This window comes from Somniosus microcephalus, chromosome 5 (genome assembly GCF_052327205.1).
Source record: "Somniosus microcephalus isolate GS21.2 chromosome 5, FLI_Smic_1.0, whole genome shotgun sequence".
Taxonomy (NCBI): Eukaryota; Metazoa; Chordata; class Chondrichthyes; order Squaliformes; family Somniosidae; genus Somniosus; species Somniosus microcephalus.
In genome coordinates, this window is record NC_140991.1 from 25,768,580 (window position 1) to 25,788,899 (window position 20,320).

General features: G+C 43.2%; 1 protein-coding gene across 2 annotated transcripts in view; it reads right to left on the minus strand.

The window, feature by feature from the left end:
• The window catches only part of LOC147116964 (WD repeat-containing protein 48), a 144,462-nt gene that overhangs the window by 60,502 nt on the left and 63,640 nt on the right, over positions 1 to 20,320 (minus strand). For both annotated transcript variants that reach the window (XM_085987467.1, XM_085987468.1), the window contains exons 4-8: positions 15,133 to 15,215; positions 13,602 to 13,731; positions 10,268 to 10,356; positions 9,616 to 9,717; positions 3,289 to 3,513 (exon numbers count right to left, since the gene is read on the minus strand). In XM_085987467.1, the coding sequence (XP_085843593.1) occupies positions 3,289 to 3,513; positions 9,616 to 9,717; positions 10,268 to 10,356; positions 13,602 to 13,731; positions 15,133 to 15,215 (629 nt within the window). The remainder of the gene's footprint in view (positions 1 to 3,288; positions 3,514 to 9,615; positions 9,718 to 10,267; positions 10,357 to 13,601; positions 13,732 to 15,132; positions 15,216 to 20,320) is intronic.

A 20,320-nucleotide genomic window follows, 5' to 3' on the forward strand; every position in this document is an offset into this window, starting at 1 on the left:
CAGAGAAATTAAAAGGAGGCACAAGTTCAGTTAATACTAACAGAACAAAAATCAATCAAGAGTAAGGCGGAGCCAACATGCTGGGTGCTTTCTTGCAGAAATTAAAGCAACACTCGGGCAGCTGCAAATTTTAGAGCTGATTTGAACCACACTGTTCCCCCGCTTTTAAATAACCCATGTGACATATAGCTTGTGGGTAAGACTATCAACACAACGCATGGATACGTGGATTTTGAAATGCCATTCTTGAAGGGATCAAAGATTCACTGGATGCTCAGGACTCTCATGATCCAGGATTTGTATTTCAGCAGATCAAATTGCTGCACAAACTAATCCGATGGGCATCTTGTTAAAATGGATTTTGCCCACCGTTGTGGAAAGGGATTCAGGAACTATTTTAAACCACAACTACCCCCACTCAGTGGTAAATCTGCCGAGTTGTGTGCTACTAAGAACCACCTAGGGTCATTCCCTGGTCTGTGCAGAATGATGTGGCTCTCAGCTGCAGCCAAAGTGCCACAATAATTAGAATTACTTTTCCCCCCCCGAGCCAAGATATTCCTTTTGGAAGCGAGGCAGAGATTTAGAGGGGCTCTGATCCAGTTATTTTATTAAGGACAGGAACATCATACAAGCATATAGTGCAGTTGAGGTGATGGGGTCAGATAGAACTGGGGTCCACCCTCACAAACCAAGGAGGTGGAGGGCGAGGTTACAAGTTTTACTTTTCACAGACAACAATCGGCCTATGGAACAGGATTCTAGAAAAAGTAGTGAAATCTTTCAAGAAGGGGCTAGGTGGATTTCTGAAAAATTAGCTGCTCGCAGCATAAGAGTAAATTATTCAGAAAATAATTTGCGAGTTCTGGAGCCTCCTAGGCTTGCCTGATCACCCACAGGGGGGTCAGAGGGGAGTTTTTTTTTGTTTTAAGATTCGTTCCTGGGATGTGGGCGTCGCTGGCAAGGCCAGCATTTATTGCCCATCCCTAACTGCCCTTGAGAAGGTGGTGGTGAGCCTCCTTCTTGAACCGCTGCAGTCCGTGTGGTGAAGGTACTCCCACAGTGCTGTTAGGGAGGGAGTTCCAGGATTTTGACCCAGCGACGATGAAGGAATGGCGATATATTTCCAAGTCAGGACGGTGTGTGCCTTGTCCTTCTAGGTGGTAGAGGGCGTGGGTTTGGGAGGTGCTGACGAAATGTTTTGACAAAGGAATCCTGAACTGGCTACCGCTCTCTAATTTTTTTGCCTCTCCCAGGGATTAAAGGCGATGGGGTGGGGAAGTAGGCATTTGTGTATGGGAATTAAATCAGCCGGAGGATGGGGACAAGCACCGCTCTATCTTTTTCATCCTGGATACATAAACATAAACCAAAGTACATGCATGGCTTGTGTGGATGGGACCAGGCTCGGCAGTGATATCCACCACACAGGTGAGCCATCTATCAGCAACCTTTGCAGATGAATGGAGGCATGGTCACTCGCACCTGCAGAATCGCAAACGCAAATCAGACAATGACTTCAGGAGAGGAAGGGCAAGGGGAATAAAAACATTGGAAAAGCCAAATCAAAAAAGGAAAAGTTATCAAAGTAATCTCAAAAGGTCATGTGTGGTTTAAATTCACGACTGAAAAGTTCTGCCTCCCTTCACGGAGCAGCGCTTCCAATAGCAGTGCTGTTCTGTTATCTCGATACCACAAACAGAATATAACTATCACCCGCACCGCCACAGCCCCACTCCGCTGGCTGAATGATTAACCGGTTTTGAGAGTTTAGACTCAGTAGACATTGCACGCTATTGAAAATTCCATCTCTTGATGAAATGTTATTCTCAGGAGCCAAAGAAAAATAAACTCCCATCGAGCAGAGCATTGTGTGCAGTACTGGATCACCAGCGCTAGAGCTGAAATACTTCACCGTGTGTACCTCTTTATACATCATTTCCCCCCCTCTCCTTTTTATCTGGCATCACTTTTGTTGCTTTTTCAGTGTTTTCACCCACCTAATTTAAATCTTTTAATCTCTCTTAAAATGTGTTCACGTGCAGCTGAGTGAAAGCAGCATACGCAATCTCATTCAGCAGAAATCAGGCTCCAAATGATATTGGATCATACTGACCCCAAGCAACCAAACAAGTGGCCAAGCAGCCAAACAAGTGTATGCACCCATTTACGTTATTTCGAGCTTATCCTTTGCAGTGATTACCTGATCATTCAAAGCTTTTTATTTTTGCGTTAGAATCCAATAATTTGAATTAAGTAATGTAAATGCCATGGACTGGTTAGGTTGAACGGCTGTTTCTTTGTTGTAACTTCTATGTATTTCTATGTATATATTTCAGGTTACATAGAAACATAGAAGATAGGAGCAGGAGTAGGCCATTCGGCCCCTCGAGCCTGCTCCGCCATTCAATGAGATCGTCGCTGATCATCCAAATTCAGTACCCTGTCCCTGCCTTCTCCCCATACCCCTTGATCCCTTTAGCCATAAGAAATATATCCAATTCCTTCCTGAATATATTTAATGAACTGGCCTCCACCGCCTTCTGTGGTAGAGAATTCCACACGTTCACCACTCTCTGGGTGAAGAAATTCCTCCTCATTTCTGTCCTAAATGGCTTACCTCTTATCCTTTTACTGTGACCCCTGGTTCTGGACTCCCCAACCATCGGGAACATCCTTCCTGCATCTAGTCTGTCCAGTCCTGTCAGAATTTTATAAGTTTCAATGAGATCACCTCTCATACTTCTAAACTCCAGCGAGTACAAGTCCAATCGACCCAATCTCTCCTCATACGTCATTCCTGTCATCCCAGGTATCAGCCTGGTGAATCTTCGCTGAACTCCTTCCATGGCAAGAACATCCTTCCTCAGATAAGACGAGTTTCTTCTTTTTACCTTTAAACACTGCTTGGGTTACCTCCCTTAGAGATGGGATTCTTCCTGAATTCCCACCCCCCATCATCGTTGTCCAATGCTTTGCAAGTGGCATGGGATGACCCGAAGGTACCAATATCTCCATGCCACATGATGCTGTTGCATGAACGCCCACAGGGTTTTAGCTTCCTGCTATCTGCTGATTGACAACAGCTTCACTTTGCTTCCCATTTGTCAGTTCAGAGGGCAGTGCTTTTGTTTTTAAATCATTACTAACATTCCGATTGCTATTCTCACTGCTGTACCTCTGGTCTGATTGTGGCCTTTTATCTTTTTTGATGTAAAACATTTCAAAAATAAAGTTTATGAGCATCTCAGTGTTGCAACAAGTTGTGCCCAATTTTTATGGCTGTACCTTGAGAACTGGTGCTTTTTCTTCACAAATCAGAACTCGAATATCTGGATTCCGGAGGTCTGTGCAGTAGATTTTTCTGTCTCGCCCTCCTGAGTAGACGTGAGTAAAGGCTTCGTTGACCTGCAGTGCCCAAACTCCTTCGTCGTGGACCCTATATGTTGCTATGCACCTCTGTTGTCCCAAGGACCACAGGCGGATGGTTCCATCAGAACTACCAGACAAACACTAACGGAGGTAAAAATGGAAAAATATGCTTGTCAACTGCGCCAACATTACTGACAGAAAGCTTCCAAACATTTACAAGCCCATTTAGAATAAAGACAACTCCTAGGCTTTGTCAGTGAAATATATGGTCTTTGCTTGGCGTTTTGCCACAACAGCATGGCGAAGGTCAGTAACTCAGTGAAGGAAAATGTTGCAGTAGTACAGGAATTCCCAATGTTGAGCAGTTTTCAGTTCTGCCGCTGTGACAAAAATGAAGCATTTTGTCAGACTTAGCCTGGTACAGGAAACTCTCGATTTACCGGCACCCAAACAACCGGAAATCTCGGTTAACCGGCAAAATTCAGGAGTAGGTTCTGCTAAGTTTTTCTTCATATTAGTGGCCGTTCCTGGATCTGTGGCTGTGTAATCGGGGGTTTCTGCACTTGTTGCTAAGCAACAGGGACGCTTGGTCTGTGGCCGGGGTTCCTGCAGCTGTTGCTAAGCAACAGGAAAGCCTGGATTTGTTGCTGTGTACGGAGCTCTAGTACCTTTTAACTATAACTCTGTAACCCGGACTTTTGGATAAACCGGCACCACACCGGTCCCGGATAAGAAAGTGTTTCCTGTATTGGCTACTTTAATTCTATGACACTCAAGAGATTAAAAGTTAGGTTCACTCACAGAATGCGTCCGCTCATTATGGTACAATTGTCGCAACAATTAATTGGGTTATCTGAAGACAGGAGGAGCCAAGCCATTTAGTTAAAAAAGAAATCTTGCCCGATTTGTTCAAATACGTTTTTATTGAAAACTCTTGAATTAACTAACAGTTTTTTTGTTTTTTTTTTTAAATACACCGAGCCCCCACTGAGTTTTGTTTTTTGTCTCTCTCAAATCAGGATCTCTGCCTAAATCCTTTGAGGAGAATGAATTAAGCCAGATAGTTTGCATAGACTGTGAGGAAAGGAACAGAATCCCTAGGTAAGAAAGTTACTTGCATCATAGTTTAGCATAGCAGTTGCAAACTATTTGTTTTTTTTTTCTAAACGACACACAGAGCTAGCAAAGATTAACTACTGTAAAAATGTTGCGTTACTGCTTTCATTCACTTGTTCTACTATTACTTAAATTGGGATGGCAATTAAAGCCCAAGACAAAGCCTAGTGTAATGCTCTTCGGCTACCATCTGAAGACAATGAGGATGCGATGAAGGCATGGGATCAGACTAGTAGTTGAAATCATCTGCAAAAGGGTTCTGTGCATTACCGAGGCATGCTACGAATTTTGCCTAGGCAAGTAAACAAACTGTCTGTGATAGAGGGAGCTAAGTTCACATACAAGAGTAGTCTGAAACAGAAATGAAGGTTTTTAAAAAAATGAAACAACAGCACAATTTAGAAACTATGCACCAGTAACATTTACTGGGGAGATGGTGTAGGTAACTGGTTCTTATTTACTCCATCATCACAAATTAAAACAGACACCGTGGTGAAATATAACATCCATTGCCATCAAAACTCTGATAATCCTACTCATTTTATATTACATAACAGATTCAAAAATGAAGCAACTCCATTTTAACTTGATGGGCAATATTAAAAGGGAAAAAAGAGGGGGGCAAAAGCGAGTGAGAGTGAGGGGAGAGAAAGAGGTGAAAGCGAGCGAGAGAGGGGCGAAAGCGAGAGAAGTGGGGACAACTTTAATTTATATAGCATCCTCAACCAACGCATTGAACAAAGGGCTGCCTTTAAAGAGATGGTTTGGGTGCAGTCGAGGTACATTCCCACGAAGGGGAAAGGTAGGGAAACCAAAGCCAGAGCTCCCTGGATGACGAAAGAGACAGGGAGTAAGATGAAGCAGAAAAAAGGGGCGTATGACAGATGTCAGGTTGAGAATACAAATGAGAACCAGGCTGAATATAGAAAGTTCAGAGAGGAAGTGAAAAAGGAAATAAGAGGGGCAAAGAGGGAGTATGAGAATAGACTGGCAGCTAACATAAAAGGGAATCCAAAAGTCTCCTATAGGCATATAAATAGTAAACGGGTAGTAAGAGGGGGGGTGGGGCTGATTAGGAACCAAAAAGGAGACCTACGCATGCAGAGGGCATGGCTGAGGTACTAAATGAGTACTTTGCATCTGCTTTTCCAAGGAAGAATGCTGCCAAAGTGAAAGAGGAGGTAGTTGAGATACTGGGTGGGATAAAAATTGATAAAGAGGAGGTGCTAGAAAGGCTGGCTGCACATAAAGTAGATAAGTCACCAGGACCGGATGGGTTGCATCCTAGGATGCTGAGGGAAGTAAAGGTGGAAATTGCGAAGGTACTGGCCATAATCTTCCAATCCTCCTTAGATACTGGGGTGGTGCCAGAGGACTGGAGAACTGCAAATGTTACACCCTTGTTCAAAAAAGGGTGCAAGGATAAACCCAGCAACTAAACTTAAATAAAGGCAATTACAAGGGTATGAGGACAGAGTTGGCTAAAGTGGACTGGGATAATAGATTAAAGGGTAAGACAGTAGATCAGCAGTGAGATATTTAAGGAGATATTTCATAAATCTCAGCAAAGGTATATTCCAGTGAGAAAGAAAGGCTCTACGAGAAGGATGCACCATCCGTGGCTAACTAAGGAAATTAAGGATGGTATCAAATTGAAAGAAAAGGCATACAATGTTGTGAAGATTAGTGGTAGGCCAGAGGATTGGGAAATTTTTAGAAACCAGCAAAGAATGACTAAAAAAATTATAAAGAGGGAGAAGATAGAGTATGAGAGTAAGCTAGCAAATAATATAAAAACAGAGCTTCTACAAGTATATAAAAAGGAAGAGAATAGCTAAAGTAAACGTTGGTCCCTTAGAGGATGAGACTGGAGAATTAATAATGGGAAATAGAGAAATGGCAGAGACTCTAAATAATTATTTTGGATCGGTCTTCACGGTAGAAGACACTAAAAACATCCCAATAATAATAGATAATCAAGGGGCTATAGGGAGGGAGGAACTTAAAACAATCTATCACTAAAGAAAAAGTACTAGGCAAACTAATGGGGCTAAAGGCCAACAAGTCCCCTGGACCTGATGGCCTGCATCCTAGGGTCTTAAAAGAAGTGGCTGCAGAGATAATGGATACGTTGATTGTAATCTACCAAAATTCCCTGGATTCTGGAGAGGCCCCAGCGAATTGGAAAACCGCAAATGTAACGCCCCTATTCAAGAAAGGAGGGAGACAGAAAGCAGGAAACTATAGGCCAGTTAGCCTAACATCTGTCATTGGGAAAATGCTGGAATCCATTATTAAGGAGGTAATAGCTGGACATTTAGAAATTCATAAGACAATCAAGCAGAGTCAACATGGTTTTATGAAAGGGAAATCGTGTTTGATAAATTTGCTAGAGTTCTTTGAGGATGTAACAAACAGGGTGGATAAAGGGGAACCAGTAGATGTAGTGTATTTGGATTTCCAGAAGGCATTCGATAAGGTGCCACATAAAAGGTTACTGCACAAGATAAGAGCGCATGGGGTTGGGGGTAATATATTGGCATGGATAGGGGATTGGCTAATGAACAGAAAACAGAGAGTCGGGATAAATGGGTCATTTTCAGGTTGGCAAACTATAACTAGTGGGGTGCCACCGTGATCAGTGCTGGGGCCTCAACTATTTACAATCTATATTAATGACTTGGATGAAGGGACCAAGTGTCCTGTAGCCAAATTTGCTGAGGATACAAAGATAGGTGGGTTAGTAAGTTGTGAGGAGGACACAGAGAGTTTGCAAAGGGATATAGATAGGTTAACTAAGTGGGCAAAAAATTGGCAGATGGAGTATAATGTGGGAAAATGTGAGGTTATCCACTTTGGAAGGAAGAATGAAAAAGCAAATTATTTTTTTACATGGAGTGAGACTACAAAATGCGGCGGTACAGAGGGATCTGGGGGTCCTAGTACATGAAACACAAAAAGTTAGCATGTAATTAGGAAGGTTAATGGAATGTTGGCCTTTATTGCAAGGGGTATGGAGTATAAAAGTAGGGAAGTTTTGATGCAACTTTACAGGGCGCTGGTGAGGCCGCACCTGGAGTACTGCGTACAGTTGTGGTTTCCACATTTAAGGAAGAATATTCTTGCATTGGAGGCAGTGCAGAGAAGGTTCACTAGGTTGATTCCTGGGATGAAGGGGTTGATGTACGACGAAAGGTTGAGCCAATACTCATTGGAGTTTAGAAGAATGTGAGGTGATCTTATTGAAACATAAAAGATTCTGAGGGGGATTGACAGGGTGGATGCTGAGAGGATGTTTCCCCTAGTGGGGGGTATCTAGAACTAGGGGGCATAGTTTCAGAATAAGGGGTCGCCCATTTAAGACGGAGATGAGGAGGAATTTCTTCTGAGGGTCGTGAATCTTTGGAATTCTCTACCCCAGAGAGCTGTGGAGGCGGAGTCATTGAATATATTCAAGGCGGAGATTGACAGACATTTGAACTACAAGAAAGTCAAGGGGTATGGGGAGAGAGCGGGAAAGTGGTGTTGAGGCCAAGATTGGATCAGCCATGATCTTATTGAATGGCGGAGCAGGCTCGAGGGGCCGATTGGCCTACTCCTACTCCTGCTTCGTATGTTATTACAGGCCAGTCAGCTTAACCTCGGTGGTGGGGAATCTTTTAGAAACGATAATCTGGGACAAAATTAACAGTCACTTGGACAAGTGTGGATTAATTAAGGGAAGCCAGCACGGATTTGTTAAAGGCAAATTGTGTTTAACTAACTTGATTTAATTTTTTGATGAGGTAACAGAGAGGGTTGATGAGGGCAAAGCTGTTGATATGGTGTACATGGACTTCCAAAAGGCGTTTGATAAAGTGGCACATAATAGGCTTGCCAGCAAAGTTGAAGCCCGTGGAATAAAAAGGACAGTGGCAGCATGGATACGAAATTGGCTAAGTGACACGAAACAGAGAGTAGTGGTGAACAGTTGTTTTTCGGACTGGAGGAAGGTGTATAGTGGTGTTCCCCAGGGGACAGTACTAAGCCCACTGCTTTTCTTGATATATATATTAATGATTTGGACTTGGGTGTACAGGGCACTATTTCCAAATTTGCAGATGACACAAAACTTGGAAATATAGTGAACAGTGAGGAGGATAGGGATAGACTTCAAGAGGACATAGACAGGCTGGTGGGATGGGCGGACAGGTGGCAGATGAAGTTTAACACAGAAAAGTGCGAAGTGATACATTTTGGTAGGAAGAACAAGGAGGCAATATAAACTAAAGGGTACAATTCTAAAGTGGGTGCATGAACAGAGAGACCTGGGGGTATATGTGCACAAATCGTTGAAGGTGGCAGGACCAGGTTGAGAAAGCGGTTAAAAAAAGCATATGGGATCCGTAGCTTTATAAATAGAGGCAGAGTACAAAAGCAAGGAAGTTATGATGAACCTTTATAAAACACTGGTTCAACCACAACTGGAGTAGTGTGTCCAATTCTGGGCACCACACTTTAAGAAGGATGTGAAGGCTTTAGAGAGGGTGCAGAAAAGATTTACAAGAATGGTTCCAGGGATGAGGGGACTTCTGTTATGTGGATAGACTGGAGTTGTTGTCCTTAAGAGCAGAGAAGATTGAGAGGAGCTTTGATAGAGGTGTTCAAAATCATGAGGTTTCTAGACAGACTAGATAGAGAGAAACTGTTCCCATTGGCAGAGGTGTCGAGAACCAGAGGACATAGATTTAAGGTGATTGGCAGGCGATCCAAGGGCGACATGAGGAAAAGCTTTTTTACACAGCGAGCGGTTATGATCTGGAATGCACTGCCTGAAAGGGTGGTGGAGGCTTTCAAAAGGGAATTAGACGAGTACCTGAAGGAAAAAAATTTGCAGGGCTACGGAGAAGATGCGAGGGACTGGGACTAGCTGAAGTGCTCTTGCAGGGAGCGGGCACGGGCTTGACGGGCCTCCTACTGTGCTGTAACACTTCTATGATTCTAACACCACTGTGCTGAGGTCGAGTGTGAATTAAACCCACAACCTTCTGACTTGAGGGTAGAGTGCTATCACTGAACCAAGGCTAACGCACAAAAACCATGCAAAAAATGACTTTTGCGAGAACAGCAACAAGAAATGTGAAATACCTGTGTGCCATCTCGGTTCAGCAGTAGAGCTTTCACGTTATCTGTGTGACCTTTAAGTTTCATCAGCTTTGCACATGTCCTGGGATCCCACACTCTCAGAACCTGTTAACCACACCAGAAAACAATACCTCATTACTAGTTTAGGTATATTGGGACTAACAGCACCTGCTGCTAAACAGGCAAGATCCCTTTTCTAATCGCATTCGTCAATTCCTTTCTAATGTCATGAATTTAAATCAGCCAATTTTAAGCAAATCAAACAAATTACCCATCAAAATCAATGAGAAAGAAGTTACATCATGAAAATTCTTAGGAACTATACAGTAGATTAAACACATTTAAAAGAAACTGATCCTGGTCACTTAGTTTCTTTTGCATTTGGCAAACAATTCAACTGCAAAACATAATTCCCCCGATCAGGACATTTCGAAAACTTTTTAAACTGTGAAATTTAATATACAAAGTGCTTTCCTAAGCTTTAATGACATCATAAAATACGAGCGAGCCATAAGGCACAGTGTAGTAAGTCCACGTGCTGCTCGACAGTTCCTGAGGTAAATCAGCAAACACATTTGAAAGTAGGTCACCCAAAAAGTCATCTTCTCAGTTACAGGAACCAATCCAGCACGGCTGTCATCGTAACTCAACTAACCTTTTCAGTAGACCCAGAAACGATTACTGTCCCCATCTGGTTCATTGCAAGGCTATAAATGGAGTCTTTGTTCCCACTCAATGATGATGCTGTTACAGAAAAAAAAAGTATTTAACAGGAAAATAATTGTTATATTTGTCTTCACTTCTTGATCGATACACATGGAAAATTAGATTCCTTAAATTGCGGGGGGGGGGGGGGGGGGGGTGAAGAGCAACAAAGGCAGCTCTCCTTTTTTTTGCTGGTTTCCCACACCAAAATTATACTCATCCCCAATGTTATGGATGAACAAACTCAAACCTAATTATAAGAAAGCCACGCATACAGCGGCTTTCAATTCTTAGTTAACTTTGTCACGGTTTGATTCCTTGGATAGTCTGCAGTACAGCTTGTGCTGGGACCAAAAATTCAAAAAAAAATTGTAACAAGAGATTTGTAATAATAATAATAGTTTACACCAACAAGGTACCATTACAATGGGATAGCGTTTGCCAGACTATATAAATTATTGGGCCTGAATTTGCGGTTGGAGGCTTTGCGTGGGCGGATGCCTCTGAACTGCAAGGTCCTAGAGCCATGGAGACTCGCGCTCCAGGGCCTGCAGGCGTACGCGTGTGTAGAGGCCCGCGTATCCCAGGGCGCATGCGGTTCGCAAACACCCCTGGGATCACGTGGGCCAGCCCAACCATTCAGAAAGGGGATTCCCATTCTGCTTATGGGGAATTCCACTTATGTACAGAGTCCCCATAGCATAATAGGAATCACATTTAAAAATACATTTTTACAGCACTGAAATAAACAAAATGCATTACACGTTTAAAATTAATTAAAATACAATTTAATTAAACATTTAAAAAAAAAATATTTTTTGAAAAATTAATTTAAACATTTTTCAAGGAGCCAAAAATAACAGATTTTACAGGTTTTTGAATGTTAAAATGATTTTTAAAAATTTATTTTAATATTTATTTTCACCCTTAAAAGGCCGTACGCCTGCTTTTACCAGGCGTAAGAGTTTCATGAGCATTCGCTGGGCAAGAGTTGGGGCAAATAGCCCAACTCTCCACCAGCGGATGTCCATTTTCCAGGGATCTGTCAAGATCGCAAGTTCCAGGTTTTCGTGCATGCGCAAACCCGGAACGTGTGGGGCACTTATGGCCACGTGTCATAGGCCCTGGAAAATCTGGGCTAATACTTACCGGAGTCAAAAAACATTGCTCCGGTCACTGATTTCTCTAACTGCATTGTCATTAGACTTAGTACATTGTTACCAATGGTCTTTGCTAAAAGTTGCACTTCTTGGGCACGACTAATTGTTAGAAAGTGTTGAAGCCACCGACTGTTAGCCTTCTTTTATTTTGACAACATTTGGGCTCCCAGACGGTCGGCAGTGCACCTCATCACTTCCAACGTTATGGATGAACACACACTCAAATCTAACCATTTACTTGTATCCATCCAATACATTGGAAGTGATCACCTCCAATTGGTCCCAAAGTGGAAACATTACAACCACCAGTACTTCATCCTAGTGTTAACATAAGAACATGAGAATTAAGAGCAGGAGTAGGCCATATGGCCCCTCGAGCCTGCTCCGCCATTCAATAAGATCATGGCTGCTCATCGACCTCAACTCCACTTTCCCGCCCGATCCCCATATCCCTTGATTCCCCTAGAATCCAAAAATCTATCAATCTCAGCCTTGAATATACTCAAAGACTCAGCATCCACAGCCCTTTGGGGTAGAGAGCTCTAAAGAGTCACAACCTTCAGTGAAGAAATCCCTCCGCATCTCGGTCATAAACGGCCAACCCCTTATCCTGAGACTATGCCCCCTAGTTCTAGACTCTCCACCCAGGGGAAACCACCTCTCAGCATCTACCCTGTCAATCCCCTTCAGAATCTTATGTTTCTCATTCTTCTAAACTCGAGAGTATCGGCCCAATCTACTCAATCTCTCCTCATAGGACAACTCTCATCCCAGGGATCAATCTAGTGAACCTTCGTTGCACCGCAGGTTGCACTGTAATAAACTCAAATTACGCTGTGCAGACCATCCCAATCTTGGGACAACAAAATCCAATCCAACTGGTTGTTTTTTGCAATTCAACTAAACACAGTATGAAAATTCTGCAAGCCCACCATTACGTTTTACTACAATGCTTATGATGACAATGCACAACATACTTCATTATGATCTCGCATCAGTAAAAACATTGATTAAAGCCACCAGGTTGTCATAAAGACACAACTGGTTCGTTAATGTGGTTCAAGGAAGGTAGCCTGCCAAGTTCTATCCAGTCTAGTCCATCCCTATCCAGTCTGGCCTACATGTGACTCCAGTTCCACACAATGTGCCTTCTGAAGTGACCTAGCAAGCCACTCAATTCTACTATATTTTCAGGGCAATTATGGATAGACATTGGCCCAGAAATTCGGGTCCCAACACGTGAGTACGCACTGGGTACTCATCCGTAGGCCCAACGAAAGTGCCGGTTTCGTGCATGTGTGGGAAACCGGCACTTCCGTTCCCCTGAAAGAAGGGGTTGACAGGTGGAACGCGTGCGCCGGAGAGGCAGTGCGTGCGCATCGAACTTACGTTTTTTTTCCAGGTTTTTCCGGGAGGGTAAGTCTCCAGCTGTTACACTTTTAAAAAGCAGACGCAAAGCCTGCTTTTAACAAGGTAAGTGGTGAATTAATTAAAATTAAAACATTTTCCCCACAGGTTTATTATTTTTAAATACTTTAAAAAAAGGTAAGTTTATTTTTAGCCCCGTTAGAAAATGTAATTAATTTTTTCAAAAATTTAAATTATTGTTTAAAAGTTATTTCATGTAATTTATAGTTATTTTAAAAATGTGATTTAAAAAAAAAATTGATTTGAAGTTTTAGTGATGTTTTGGGACTTATAGTATTCATAGGTTTGACAGCTCTGCCTGCCAAATTTATGAATGAAGCATTCCCTGCTACCATTGGCTCTTCATGGCCCACGTGATCCCTGGGGACACATCGAACTAACTGCGCCCCTGGGATACGCAAGCACTGCGCGCCGGTAGTTGGAGGAGGCCCACGCGGGCCCACAGCTCAACGGCTGGCGCGCTAGCTAAGTGCAGGTCAGGGGCTTGCACCCGCGGGAAGCCCCCGACCCGAATTTCTGGGCCAATAAATGCACCTTTGGCAGCATCAACAACATCCCAAGAACAAATTAAAAAAAACAAAAACAAATCATGATGCCTTTATAAACCTCCCAAGCATTTACCTCCATTATGATAAAGGCATGTAACCATACTCCATACATATTGGTTCCCCATTCCATTTACAATCAGGGACTTACTGGTGACAGTGTTGTTTGAGGCAGTCAGTGCTGTAAGAGTATTTACATCCCAGAGGAAAATCTGTCTGTCCAGCCCAGCTGAAGCCACCAACTCTTTATCTTTTGCATAAGCCAATGCCTTCACATAATCCTACACAAAAAAGGGAAAAAATTGTCAATTGTTTTTACCCAATTTTCTCCCGTCTCTCTAAAGCCACCGACTCACATTGGGGTACGGTTTCATTTTCGTGTGTGCAACTAGACAGTGAGCACCCAGCATTGCAGGCATCCTAACCGAGTGTGGCACTGTCCTCATCAAACATCCATACAAGTGCCCTTTCTAGCATTGGTTACTAGATAACAATTAGGAGCTTGGAATCAGGCAGATTCTCTTCCTCCTTGGTCTGCAGGCCTCTGTCCACAATGGGAGTATTATTATAAATGGAAGTTTACTACTTCTACCGTACAACTGGTCAGAAGCACATTTATTGCACAAATCTTAAAATTACTAAAATTAATTCCAATAGGACATTCTCTAAACACTCTTGGGTTACATGTATTTAGATTTAATTCCATGAGAAAAATAAAAACACAGAAGTAACTTAAATTCATACAGAGCCTCAGGATACCTTAAACTACTTCACAATCAATTTTTTATTTCGATGTACAGCCACTATTGCTAAAGGCGACAACTACAACAGCTAATTTGCGCACTGCAAGAATGCACAAACAGCAAATGAGTTGAATGAGGGATGTTCCCATAAGAAATTTTTTTTGGGTGCGCGGCCCATTCAAAATAGCGCGCAGGCGCGGGTTTCTCCATTTAAAAGCCGGTGAGCCGGCTGCGCGGGAGCTCCAGAGCGCTGCGCGGCCGCGCAGCTTAAAGGGAACATCGGTCATGACATCAGGAAAATTCCCTGCTCCTCTTCAAAAATGTCATGGGATCTTTAACGTGCGCCTGAGTCAGCAGAACCAGCAGACAGGACACTTTGGGTTTGATATCTCATCCAACTAACATCTCCAACAATGCAGTACGCCCTCAGTACTGCACTGCGTCAGTCTAGATTGCACACTCAAATCCTGGAATGCTGTTTGAACCCACAGGCTCTTGACTCACGAGACAAAATTGCTACCAACTGTATTTCCTGTGAGACATCCCCTCAAGCATCTCAAGTAACCATAATTATTTACTGCAGTGAATTAAGCTCCAATTTATTTAAGCAAGGGATTTAAAGTTTCATTCTTCAAGTTAACTGGGTATAAAATGGAAAATTTTAGCTTTTGATATATAGGGCAAATTTATTCTTACGTTCTCAAAACTGAGACAAGATGTACTAGAACATATGCATAATATTTATTAATTGCTTTATCCAACTGGTCGCCTTCACATCAAGACCAATACAGAACTGTGTTCGCCATTGAAGGAGGAAAAAGGCATTAAAAAAATAAATAGTAAAAGCGTTAATGCGGTCACAAATAAAACACACTTTTGCACTAAATGACATTTCCCTCCTCAGCAACATGCAGTTTTCCCGATTACAAAAAGAGTTACCTTATGAGTTCGTAACGTAGACATGCAAAATCCTTTATGAGCATTCCACACTTTCACTGTCGTGTCAGATGAAGCCGATATTACTACAAAATAAAAGGCGATTTTAAACACTGAAGATGTCTGCAAGTAACTTTAGTTTAAAAATCACCTCATAAGAGGATCTCATAGGAACTATACAACACCATTCTGCTAAACCAACTCATACTAGAACCAGCCAGCTGACCAGCAATTTACAGGAAACTTTGTGCTATCCGGCACCGAGCTGTTGCCGTCCCATCAAAACTGCCGGACAAACCAGCGCTAATGTTGAAACATACGGAGATTTTGAGCTCCGTATCTGGCAACAAACCCTGTTGCTTAGCAACAGCTTCTAAACAGTCGGCCGTACCTTGCAAGCGTCTCTGTAGCTTAGCAACAGCTTCAGCGAGACCTTGCAGAGCCTGACTGGTGAAAAAAAAGCAACGAAAAGAAAAAAAACCTAACGAAACGGCTCCTGATTTTTGCCGGTGGCGCGAGCATTCTGGACAGTTAACCTCCGGATAAACCAAAGTTTCCTGTATCAGGGGACCGTATGATCTGGTTACACTACCAAGTTCTTAGGTACTCTCTAAGGCTAGAGAGTAGACTTATTCTGCCTGGACCAGGAGGACATAGAGTCTGCAAAGAGATACAGATAGGTTAAGTGAGTGGGCAAGAATTTGGCAGATGGAGTATAATGTGGGTAAATGTGAAGTTATCCACTTTGGTAGGAAGAATAGAAAAGAAAAATATTATTTAAATGGAGAAAGACTACAGAATGCGGCGGTACAGAGGGATTTGGGTGTCCTCGTACATGAAGCACAAAAAGTTAACATGCAGGTGCAGCAAGTAATTCGGAAGGCAAATGGAATGTTGGCCTTTATTTCAAGGGGGATAGAGTATAAAAGCAGGGAAGTCTTGCTACAACTGTATCGGGCGCTGGTGAGACCTCACCTGGAGTACTGCATACAGTTTTGGTCCCCTTATTTAAGGAGGGATATACTTGCAATGGAGGCAGTTCAGAGAAGGTTCACTAGGTAGATTCCTGGGATGAGGGGGTTGTCTTATGAAGAAAGGTTGAGCCTATACTCATTGGAATTTACAAGAATGAGAGGTGATCTTATTGAAACAAAAGATTCTGAGGGGGTTGGACAGGGTAGATGCTGAGAGGATGTTTCCCCTCGTCAGGGGAACTAGGGGGCATAGTCTCAGAATAAGGGGTCACCCATTTAAGGCAGTGATGAGGAGGAATTTCTTCTCTCAGAGGGTCGTGAATCTTTGGCATTCTCTGACCCAGAGAGCTGTGGAAGCTGGGTCATTGAAGATATTCAAGGCTGAGATAGACAGATTTTTGAGCAACAGGGGAGTCCAGGGTTATGGGGAGCGGGCAGGAAAGTGGAGTTGAGGCCAAAATCGGATCAGCCATGATCTCATTAAATGGCAGAGCAGGCTCGAGGGGCCGAATGGCCTGCTCCTGCTCCTATTTCTTATGTTCTTATGTTCTAAGACAAACCTTGACACAAAGTGAGAAAAGAGAGAAACCCAAATCAAGGCAAATGATGGTAATCAAAAAAAAAATCAAATCAAAATCAAATCAACTTTTATTGTCATGGTTAGTGCACAAGTGCAGTACAACGAAATGTAGGCTTGCGGCTCCCGAGAGTGTACATTTAGATTAAGACATTTAAACATTCAACATACATTTGGCTTGTAATACATTAACATAAACATAACCATAATAAAGTGCATTGGCAGATGTGCAGGCTTTAGAGTTTATTTGTGGAGTTCAGTAGGATGACAGCCCTGGGAAAGAAGCTGTTCCTAAATCTGGTCGTACGGGTGCGAATGCATCTGTAGCGTCTCCCAGATGGCAGGAGGGCGAACAGACTGTGGCTGGGGTGGGTAGGGTCTTTGATGATGGACCGTGACCTCCGTAAACAGCGTTTCTGGTATATGTGCTCTATGGTCGGTAGCCGGGTGCCGGTAATGCGTTGGGCAGTTTTGACTACCCGCTGCAGGGCTTTCCGGTCATAGGAGCTACAGCTGCCATACCATACTGTGATACAGTTTGTCAGGATGCTGAATGTTATTAAATAAAAGATTACAAGTAACCAAGAAATTTCATGCCCGCATACAACAAGATCAGGACAACATCCAGGCTTGGGCTGTTAAATTCTCACCACACAAGTGCCAGGCAATGACCATCTCCAACAAGACAGAGGCTAACTACCTCCCCATGACATTCAACGGCATTAGCATTGTCGAAACCCGCATCATCAACACACTAGAGTGTTGGTTTTCTACATTACAACAGTGACTACATTTCAAAAAGTACTTAATTGGCTGTAAAGCACTTTGGGACGTCTGGTGGTCGTGAAAGGCGCTATATAAATGCAAGTCTTTCTTTTCTTTTGGAGTCACCATTGACCAGAGACTGAAATGGCTACTACAGCAGGTCAGAGGCTTGGTATTCTGTGGCAAGTGGCTCACCACCCGACTCCCCAAAGCCTCTCCACCAGCTACGAGGCACAAGTTAGGAGCGTGATGGAATATTCTCCACTTGAATGTTGTTGTAGCTGCAACCATCCAGGCAAGAAGCTCAATACCATCCAGAACAAAGCATTACGCTGGATTGGCAGCCCATTCCCCACCTTAAACATTCACTCCCTCCACCACCAGCGTATCGTGGCTGCAGTGTGTACCATCTACAGAATGCACTGCAGCAACTCACCAAGGCTTCTTCGGGATGGTTTCCTGGACCAATATGTCGAGGAACCAACCAGACATCAGGCCACCTTAGACTGGGTATTATGTAATGAGAAAGGATTAATTAGCAATCTTGTTGTACGAGGCCCCTTGGGTCGGAGCAATCATAGTATGATCGAATTCTTCATTAAGATGGAGAATGAAGTAGTTGACTCAGAGACTAGGGTCCTGAATTTAAATAAAGGAAACTACGATGGTCTGAGGCACGAGTTGGGTAGGATTGATTGGGGAATGTCACTCAAAGGGTTGACGGTGGATAGGCAATGGCAAACATTCAAAGACTGCATGGATGAACTACAGAATTTGTTCATCCCAGTTTGGCATAAAAATAAAACAAAAAAGGTGACTCAACTGTGGCTAACAAGGGAAATTAGGGATAGCATAAGATCCAAGGAGAGGACATATAAATTGGCCAGAAAAAGCAGTAATCCAGAGGATTGGGAGCAGTTTAGGATTCAACAAAGGGATTAATTAAGAAGGGGAAAATAGAATATATGAGAGTAAGCTTGCAGGGAACATAAAAACTGACTGTAAAAGCTTTTATAGATATGTGAAGAGAAAAAGATGGTGAAGTCAAGCGTAGGTCCCTTGCAGTCAGAATCAGGGGAATTTATAATGGGGAACAAAGAAATGACAGACCAATTAAATACATATTTTGGTTCCGTCTTCACAAAGGAGGACGCAAATAACCTCCCAGAGATGTCGGGAACATAGGGTCTGATGAAAGGGACGAACTGAAAGAAATCAGTATTTGTAGGGAAATGGTGCTAGGAAAATTGATGGGATTGAAGGCCGATAAATCCCCAGGGCCCGATAATTTACATCCTAGGGTACTTAAGGAAGTGGCCCTAGAAATAGTAGATGCATTCGATGGAATCTGGAACAGTACCCATGGATTGGAGGGTAGCTAATTGTTACCCCACTATTCAAAAAAGGTGGTAGAGAGAAAACGGGGAATTACAGACCGGTAAGCCTGACATCGGTAGTGGGGAAAATGCTAGAGTCCATTATTATAAAAGATGTAATAGCAGAGCACTTGGAAAACAGTGACAGGATCGGTCAAAGTCAACATGGATTTACAAAAGGTAAATCGTGCTTGACTAATCTACTGGAATTTTTTGAGGATGTAACTGGTAAAATAGATAAGGGAGAACCAGTGGATGTGGTGTATTTGGACTTTCAGAAGGCTTTCGATAAGGTCCCGCATAAGAGATTAGCGTGTAATGTTAAGGCACATGGGATTGGGCGCAAGGTATTGACTTGGATAGAGAATTGGTTGGCAGACAGAAAGCAAAGAGTTGGAATAAACGGCTCTTTTTCCGAGTGGAAGGCAGTGACTAGTGGGGTACTGCAGGGATCGGTCCTTGGACCCCAGCTATTCACAATATATATTAATGATCTAGACAAGGGAGCTAGATGTAATATCTCCAAGTTTGCAGACGACACAAAGCTGGGTGGGCGTGTGTGCTGTGAGGAGGATGCCGAGAAACTCCAGTATGATTTGGACAGGTTAGGTGATTGGGCAGAAGCATGGCAGATACAATATAACGTGGATAAATACGAGGTTATCCACTTTGGTGGCAAAAACAGGAAGGCAGATTATCTGAATGGCAATAGATTGGGAGAAGGGGAAGTGCAACGAGACCTGGGTGTCCTTGTGCACCAGTCGCTGAAGGTAAGCATGCAGGTGCAACAGGTGGTTAAGAAGGCAAATGGTATGTTGGCCTTCATAGCGAGAGGGTTAGAGTAAAGGAACAAAGATGTCTTGTTGCAGTTGTACAGGGTCTTGGTGAGACCACATCTTGAGTATTGTGTGCAGTTTTGGTCGCCTTATCAGAGGAAGGATGTTCTTGCCATGGAAGGAGTTCAGTGAAGATTCACCAGGCTGATACCTGGGATGGCAGGAATGACGTACGAGGAGAGATTGGGTCGATTGGGCTTGTACTCGCTGGAGTTTAGAAGAATGAGAGGGGATCTCATTGAAACTTATAAAATTCTAACAGACTGGACAGACTAGATGCAGGATGTTCCCGATGGTCGGAGAGTCCAGAACCAGGGGTCACAGTCTAAGGATAAGGGTGATGCGCTATCAATAACTCAAAAGACTGAGATTAAGCGAGTAATTAACAGGCTTTTATTAACAAGAGAATGAAGGTGTGCCTCGAGTGGTCGACCGGTCCAGAATACAAAGGGGCTGTGGAGCAGTCACCTTTATACCTGGATTCGTGGGAGGAGTCAGCCGAGGCATGTACACAGTGGAATACAAACAGTGGTTTACCACATTCACCCCTTGTTTAAAATTGAGTCCGGCGGGGTGAAGTGTATTAAAAGTTAGTGTATTGGAGTCTCTCCGGAGGTCTTGTCTGCCGCTGTGATCGACGTGGCGACGGCAGGGGTAGTGAAG